This window comes from Propithecus coquereli, unplaced genomic scaffold (genome assembly GCF_000956105.1).
Source record: "Propithecus coquereli isolate 6110/MARCELLA unplaced genomic scaffold, Pcoq_1.0 Scaffold291, whole genome shotgun sequence".
Taxonomy (NCBI): domain Eukaryota; kingdom Metazoa; phylum Chordata; class Mammalia; order Primates; family Indriidae; genus Propithecus; species Propithecus coquereli.
In genome coordinates, this window is record NW_012148519.1 from 3,147,184 (window position 1) to 3,155,751 (window position 8,568).

The 8,568-nt window shown below is 34.5% G+C and overlaps 1 protein-coding gene across 1 annotated transcript in view; it reads left to right on the top strand.

Moving 5' to 3' along the window:
* LOC105813842 (breast carcinoma-amplified sequence 3-like) overlaps positions 1–8,568 on the top strand; it is a 105,162-nt gene that overhangs the window by 65,531 nt on the left and 31,063 nt on the right. The window contains exon 6 of the mRNA XM_012648645.1: positions 7,052–7,133. Coding sequence (XP_012504099.1) covers positions 7,052–7,133 — 82 coding nt within the window. The remainder of the gene's footprint in view (positions 1–7,051; positions 7,134–8,568) is intronic.

Here is an 8,568-nt window from a genome sequence, read left to right on the forward strand (position 1 = left end):
TTTTGTGGAAAAGGCAATGTAATTCTTATCCTTGCTCCTCTGTAAGTAGGTGTTTTTTTCCTCTGGCTTCTTTCCTTTCCTTCCTGCCTTCCTACCTTCCTGCCTTCCTGCCTTTCTGCCTTTCTGCTTTCCTGCCTTTCCTGCCTTTTCTTTCTTTCTTTTCTTTGCAGTGGCTTTATCAGACATCACTGTAACCTCGAATTCCTTGCCTCAGGAGACCCTCCTGCCTCAGCCTCCCGAATAGCTGGGAGAACAGGCATGGGCCACCACAGCTGGCTTATTTTTAAATTTTTTGTAGAGACAGGTCTTGCTATGTTGCCAGGCTGGTCTCAAACTCCTGGCCTCAAATGATCCTCCTGCCTTGGCCTCCTAAAGTGCTAGGATTACAGGTGTGAGCCACTGTGCCCAGCCTCAAGATTTTTTTCCTTATCTTTGATTTTTTTCAAGTTTGCAAATGATATGCCTTGGTGTAAGTTTTCTTTTGGGCATTTATCCTGCATGTTCTCCTCTGAGCTTATCATATCTGACTGTGGTTCTGATACTTGTTTAAGTCTCTTCAAACTGTGTTTTTTTGCCTTTTAGTATGCTTTCCAATATATTATTAAAAGGAGGGAAATATGGTAAATGGGCCTTTAGTAATGTAGTGGTAGTGTGTGGGGTGGGGAATCATTATATAGTCCTATGATTTAAGTCTCAGTCTTTTCAAGTGCTTCTCAGTTTTTTATTATATTTTTAACCTTCTTAGGTAAGAAGACAGGAAAGCTAGAGGGGACTAGAGTTGGATATTTCTCTTTCCCCAGGTAGGTTAGGCTCTAATATAACCCTAGCAGGATAGGCTGTGATAAAATAGTTTCTCCTGAGGACAAGCCTTGTCAGAATGCTCTGACATATTTTAAAATAGTTCCATTTTTCACACCAACTGCCAGAGAGGTTCGAGGGGATTTTTCATTTTCTTCAGTATTTGCTGTTAGGACTTGGGTAGAGCTTCTGGAGATAAAACACATAAATGTGAGGGCTTCCCTTAGGGCTGGTTTGCCCTGCAGTTTTTATCTCTCTGGCTTGTCCACATTGAGCCTCTAGTAGTTTATGAATCATAATTTAGGTGTTTCTACCCTGATACTGGTTCATGTAGAGGTTTCTGCTTGTGGATTTCTGCCCTTGTAAATTGTGATTCTATGTATTTGCCTATCTGTCTCTCCAGTTTTTAAAATTATTTTATGAAGCCATCTCAGCTTCAGAAGTCTCTCTAATTTTTGAGGCTGTGGTTTGCCCTGTGACCTCATTTCTCTGATGGATATAAGAAGAGTTGTTGATTTTTTAGTTTGTTCAGCTTTTTACTTGTGGTCAGGACGAAGTGAAGACTTCTAAGTTCCTTACATGCCAGATTGGAAACTGAAAGGCTGAATTTTTACAAATCAGTATTTTTCCACTTAAAGCAACATTGTGTTGTTATAACCCAACCATTGTACCTCAGTTGAGGGAAGGATTGGTCATTATTGTGTTTGAGTTAAGATATGAATTTGATTAGGTTACAAAAAAATCTCTACCTTTTTCCAAAGCTGCTGAAATGAGTCCTTGAATCTCATTCATATTCCATAATATCATACCTATCTATGGAAATGAAGGGTCCTTCAGAACAAGAGTCTTACATCATCTGCCCTCATGGAAAGCCATTGTAAATAAAGACCATCTGTTTATATAATTACTTTTAGGCAACATTGCATATCCATAGGAGGCTGATTTATGCATTTCATACAGCATGCATCAATTGATTTAAATCCATAATTTATTCTGTACACCCACCAGAATGGCTGCCACTAGTTGTTGGCTAGGATGTGGACTAGATAGAACCCTCATACATTGCTGGTAGAAGTGTAAATTGATACAATCACATTGTAAAACAGTTTTATTAAAATTTATAAAAGGTATACATATGCCTATCCTAATATCTTTATATAGAAGCAATTATTAGATATGTATCCAAAAGAAATATAGAAATATACATACATGTTTATGCAAAGACATTTGTGAGAATATTCATAGTAATATTCTTTACGATGTTATTTTCAAAATAGTAAAATAATGATTATCATATAACTATATAATGGACAGAGGTTCTAGATTTTTTTTTTTTTTTTTTTGAGACAGAGTCTCACCGTGTTGCTCAGGCTAGAGTGCCGTGGTGTCATCCTAGCTCACAGCAACCTCAAACTCCTGGGCTCAAGCGATCCTCCTGCCTCAGCCTCCCGAGTAGCTGGGACTACAGGCATGTGCCACTATACCCGGCTAATTTTTTCTATATATGTTTTTAGTTGTCCAATTAATTTCTTTCTAATTTTAGTAGAGACAGGGTCTTGCTCTTGCTCAGGCTGGTTTCAAACTCCTGAGCTCAAACAATCTGCCCGCCTTGGCCTCCCAGAGAGCTAGGATTACAGGTGTGAGCCACCGCGCCCGGCCTCTAGATTTTATTTAACTCATTTATTAATGAGGGATTTGGGAAGTTACTGCAGCTGACTTAAAGTAGAAGGTGAAGATCAAATATAGGCAATTAAGAATACTGAAATGAAGTTGCTAATAGATGCAAACCTCATTAATATCCTGTTGGCATTACAATGTACTGTTTGGTGTCATCTTTTCTACAAAGTGGAATTTGATTGTATCTCTGCCAGGCAAAATTTATTTGCATTTCCGTGCATAAGAATCTATTACATTACTTTCAGTTTTCTGTTGGAGGATTGTAAAATACACCAAAGACAAAGGTGTGGATCTCTAGAATTAGATAACGCCAGAGGGTCCACTACCGCTAACTCTTGGTAATATAGTGAAAAACCACACAGTAATCTTTTTCCCATTTCAAAATCTTTCACAATTTTCCTTAACATCTTAGGAGCCAAAAACTAGAAGCCCCAAACTCAAAATACCCCAGAGGCCCATGAATAATAGAATGGATAAAATTGTAGTATTTTCATACAATGGAAGTCTATATAGCAATAGGAATTAAAAAGCTACAATCCCATGCAGCAACATGAATTAATTTCATAAGCATAGTAATGTGTGAAAAAAGCCATTCACAAGAGTACATACTGTATGAACCCATTTACATTAATATAAACAAGTAGAGCTTATATAAGGTTTCACAAATCAGGATTGTGGTCATGGTCACTCTTGCTTTGGGGTTATGCCTGGGAAAGGGACATGGCAGGACTTTGTGAGTATCCATTATATTGTTTCTTGATGTCTGTCAGTACAGAGGTATGTTAACACTGAAAACTCATTAAGCTATACAGATACTTATGAGTTATGTATTTTTTCTGTGTTTGTTATCTTTCAGTAAAGTTTACTTCAAAAATTATTTGCAGACCACAAACATCCATTTAACTAGTGTCTTCAGGGGAAGGCAGAGATCTGAATATGTAATCTTATCCTAATTCTGTGGCGTTATAGAGCATTATTTTTATTGTCCTTGGTATTCGGTTGAATTTTCTATATTGTAGTCAGATAGTCTATGAAAAGTTATCAGGATTTCAGAAACAAGTTTGGCTCTGAGGACTAGATGAACTTCAGTTGCTTTCAGAGAGTTCTAAAAGCCCTTCCAGAAGTTTTATAGCCTTTTCTGTGTGTTTATTATTGTCTCGGCTGTTGTAATTTCCTTTTGCCTTAGATTGAGTTGTGAGATTCTAAAATTGTACTCCCCTTCACCCCGTTTTTTGGTTTGGTATGTCATTTGCATATTTTCACCATGCGAAAGCTATTTTCTATGGTTGGAAAAGAATTTTTTTCCTACAGTGTGAACAAATCATTCTTTGTTCTCCTTATTGTGCCTCCAAACTGGTACATCCGGTTTATGCCCCAAACAACAAAAGTCTGTCATCAGAAATTAAAATGCCAGTAAGAACAAAGGCAGAGATCATGAGGAGCTCTTGGAGAGGTTTCCTCCCAGTTTGCTCCTCTCCCCAAGTTACCACAGTTGCCAGGAAGTTGGAACACTGCTTGCTACACTCCTTCCTTGTAGTTCTTCTGCTCTTGTATATACTGTTATTGTTGGTTTAAAACTGAACTTACAGCTTCGTATAATTCTTTTCAGGATCTTATAAAATCCTCATCTCTGAGATTGTTTGCCATTTTCATTCAGTGAACTCTTTTTAAGAAACCTAAGATTCACTTTTGAGAAAATGTGTTGATTTTTTAAAAAATCAATTTTGACACTCATTTATTTTAAAGCAAAATTATCAGTGAACATATTTTATAAAATTATTAGAGACAATTCAGAATGATAACTAAAGCAGTGTGTAAGGACATGTCCATCCTTTGTGTGTCCTTTCTAAAATGTACACATCCTGTCTGTGTACACTTTGTTAGCACTGTTTCTGTTCTGAAATGGTATTCTAATGTAGAGTTTGCATATCCCATTTAGGGAGTTCTCTCCTCTAGGAAGTTTGACATTTGTGACTCACATAGGATAGTTGAGAATTTTTTTTTTTAATTTTATTTTATGAGTGGGCTCTGGTGGGGAGCTGGGGTTGAGGGAAAGGGCTGATAGTTTAGAATTATGCTTCTAATTTCAGTAGGTTGCACAATCATGATTTTAATATATTCACAAATATCTGTAAATGAAGCATAATACTTTTTCCCCTCTCCCCTGTTATAATTAAACAAAGATTCTAAAACCTTAACTTAGAGGTAATGAAGAATGGGCAATGAATGGGGGTGCATTTTATAATCAGTCCTAATGTTTTTTCTCACCTGTTACTTTACATATAAAGAGGAATTTAGAATAGAAGCTTAGGATAATAGGCATTTAGGTTTGTTTTGAAAATTGTTTTGCTGAAAAGCATGATGTGTTCAGATTTCAAAATGTTTTTCTGTGTCAAAGTAAGCTCTTGCATATTAAATACAGTGGTAAATCTTTATCATATAGTGAGTATGCCAAGACAGATTTGTTTTATTTTTTAGTATAATTGTGTACAACAGCTCAGTTAAATATGATTATACTTTTTTAACATAAAGGCTTTGTTTGAGAGAACCAAGAGAACCAAAAGCTAAATGCTAGACCTCTGGCATGTAGAAATAATATAGAGCAGTAGATTTTGTGTCAGAATGCTATAATTTGTTGTAAGTGTAAACCTTATAGGTGAGAAGTATTTTTCATTATTCTGAATAATAATTTCAATGTAAGTTCCATAGTATTTTAAAACTTATTTTTAATATTCTTGTTAATAGAAATAACAAATATATTGGAAAAGAGTGTTATTTGTTGCCCAATAATTTATTGTCAAAATGTAAATGACAGTGTTTTTATTCCTTTGGCTATTGTTAAAATTTCAAATGTTAGGTAGGTCAAATAGCCAATAAACCACCTGCAATATAGTTAGATTACATTAGTGTTACATCTTTCAGCATATGTGTGCTTAAAATCAAAGAGATTGTAATTTTTAGATTTTAGAGACTGTATGATTACTGCATTGACTGGGAGTTTGAACAAAATAACATTTTACGGCTCTTTCTAAATTTTAAATTCAGTTCTATTATAATCAAATGTAGACTATAATGACCATGGTGTTCGTTTTAAAATTAAAGGTTACAAAGGAATTTGCAGAGCATATAAGTTCTTACAATGTGCTGTACCGAATTGATAGCTTTTGTGTGTTTCATTGGTGGTAGGTGGTGCTATTGTTGCACAGTTAGTTCTAGCATTCCTCACATCTTCTGCATCCCAAGTGTTACAGAAGGATTTGTCACTGCAGCCATTAAATAAGTTGTGGTAATTATCTTGAGCAAAATGAATGTGATGGCTCTTTAGGCATTGCCATAATTTAACATAAGAAACAAAAATATTTATAGTTTTCAGCTCTTAAGTTCAGGTAGAAGAGAAACTGAAAATCTAAAAAGGTGTTTACTCTAAAAGGCAGCTCTATAGATTTATAGTTTAATATTGTAATATTTATAAGCCTTTATTTTATAATGTATACATTTTTGATATTTTAAACTGCTTGTTTGGCAGGCCTATTTAAAAAAAATACCTTCAGTATGTTTCCAGAATTTTTATCTTTATTACATCTGTTGTATGTTCTTGGGTATTTAGAACTAGTTTTATAAAGTTTGTCATTTTCTCTGACATATATTCCATCAAACACCAGGCAATTATGAAAATGTATTGAGAACTCCAGTACCACTTATAGTAAGTCTGGGAAGCCATCCTTAACTAATTCTAGTTTAATCTGTTCAGCACTTCAATTAACACTTGAAAAGCAGTCATTTTCACACTTAACACATATTAGCACACTTCTTTTACCCTTTGGATTAGTAGTATACTGTACTCTTTATATCTGAGGAGTAAGTCTGATATGACTCAAAGTGAATGTACTTTCATGCAGTGTTTGATCTATGTGTATAATAAAAATGATAACTTTTAACGTTGCTTACATATAACTTTTCGGTTCGCAGAGGATTGAAATTAAAAGTATTCTGGAGGTCTTTTTAGCAGCCTTTCCTTCTCATTTTATAATTGCCAAAGAATATAGGCTTATTAAGGTTAAATGATTTATTCAAGGTTAACAGATAAGAGTTGCAGGACCATAACTGGTACCTAAGTTATTCACATTTCAATTATGTTTTCTTTGCAATATATATTGCTTTCTTTGATTTACAGCATATTTGTTAAAGTTGCTACAATATTCAAGTTGAGCTTTTGGAATAGTATCATGGTTGTGTTGCTATGAAATGGAAGGCAGTTGTGCAGAAACTGCACAGATTTCTAATAGTTTAATAAGATAAAAATTATAGACTTCTAGAACAGACCTTTTTTTGTTTGTGTTAATTTTGTACTCTTATAATTTTCTAAAATTGCTTGTGGTAATTTAGGATATGAGTATATTTAATGTGTATGACCAACCATAGATGTGTGTGGGTGTATCTGTATATGTGTGTATATATATATATGTATATGTTTTAGACAAAAAATTATAAAATTTAGGAGATATTATTTTCATATAATAATGATGTGACCTGCATTTTCATTTACTGGATTTTTTTTCTGTCTTCTTTTATGCAGATCAGTGGGGAAGCACAGGAGCTCTTCTCTGTACGGCATGGCCCAATTAGAGCAGCTAGAATCTTGCCTGCTCCACATTTTGGTGAGTGTAGCCCTTAAGCAAAAACAAATCATTCAGAAAGAGTTTCTCTTTTGTTGGTCTTGGACTACAGACAGCAAGAATGATAACTAAAGTCTGTTTTCCTCCAAGTGTCCATTCCCCTTCCCCTCCTCCCCACAAGATAAACTCTTAACTCTGTCAGTTGAGATGGAAATAGGTAATCTTAACCAATTCAATATGGTCATTCACTTTCTGCTGTGGTTTTGATTTATCTTCGTCCTCTTTGATCTCAATTTAGCCTCTGCCTCTGCTGGCTCTTTCTTGAAGCCCTTTTCTCTCTTGGTTTTCATGGCATCTTTCTTCCCAGATCCCTTCCTTGCTGACTGTGCTGTCTTTGTTATGTTTCTGGCTTAGCTTTCTTCTGTGGGTATTCCTCAAGTCTCTGTTCTCATGCCTTTGCCCTTCTTCTCAGTTATACTTTACTGCCTTGGAGAGCTTGGTTTTCACTATTATCTCTGTTGTAGATGACTGCTCTTTGCATCTACAGCTATGTCAAAAGTGGAATTTTTGGCTTTTAACCTTTCATCTCCACTTTAATAGAGAATACTTCTTAATGTGTTTAAATAGTATATATGTTTTATATTTATTTTAAAAATTCAAATATATTTTTGTGTTAAATATGTTATTTAGATGGCTAAATTTTGGGTTTTTAATACTTTTAGCTTTCTAAAGGTTACATTTTCTCATTAACTTTTCTGTGTTCATTCAAGAATGTTTTTGCATGTGCACTAAAAACACAATCATATTAATTGTGTTTGGATACTTTAAAATCTTTTTAAGAAGAAGATATTAAAATATTTTAATTCTATTGTATTTTTAAAGGTTATCCTGAAGTGGAAAAATGTTACTTATAAGACTTATTTTAGCAGTTACTTTTCCAAATCTGTGAGAATGGTGTATAGTAAAACTTATGACAGTGTGATTGTGCATGAGTAATTTTAGGGATTAATTTAGTGATTAAATCTGCTTAAAGGAAATGGGGAGGGTGGAGGAAACAAGACAACAGTTATCTTGCAGTTATGTGGAGATTTTCTCCCTTGCCATTCAACTATATGGCATATACAGATTTCAGCTCTGTAGCTGTCTCTCTGTTTCTCCCTCACGTGATCACACACACCCACGCTTGCTCTTTTTCTGTTTTTTGTTGTGTTTGTATTTTGGTGAAGAAGATTCTAGACCATTCTTTTCTGGAGGGTTTTTAGAATGGCCAGCCTTTTCTTTTTGAATGGCTGGAGTCAAGCACTTTATTACTAAAGAACTTCTGATATGTCTTTGTTTCTATTGTATGTAATTCACAGAGGCAGACTTTTCTCTCTCGTTTTATTTATGAAGTGCTTTTGTTTATACTTACTGATGTTCAACTTTTCTCAACTTTTAAGGGAAAAATACTTCATAAAAATATCTAATTAATATTAGT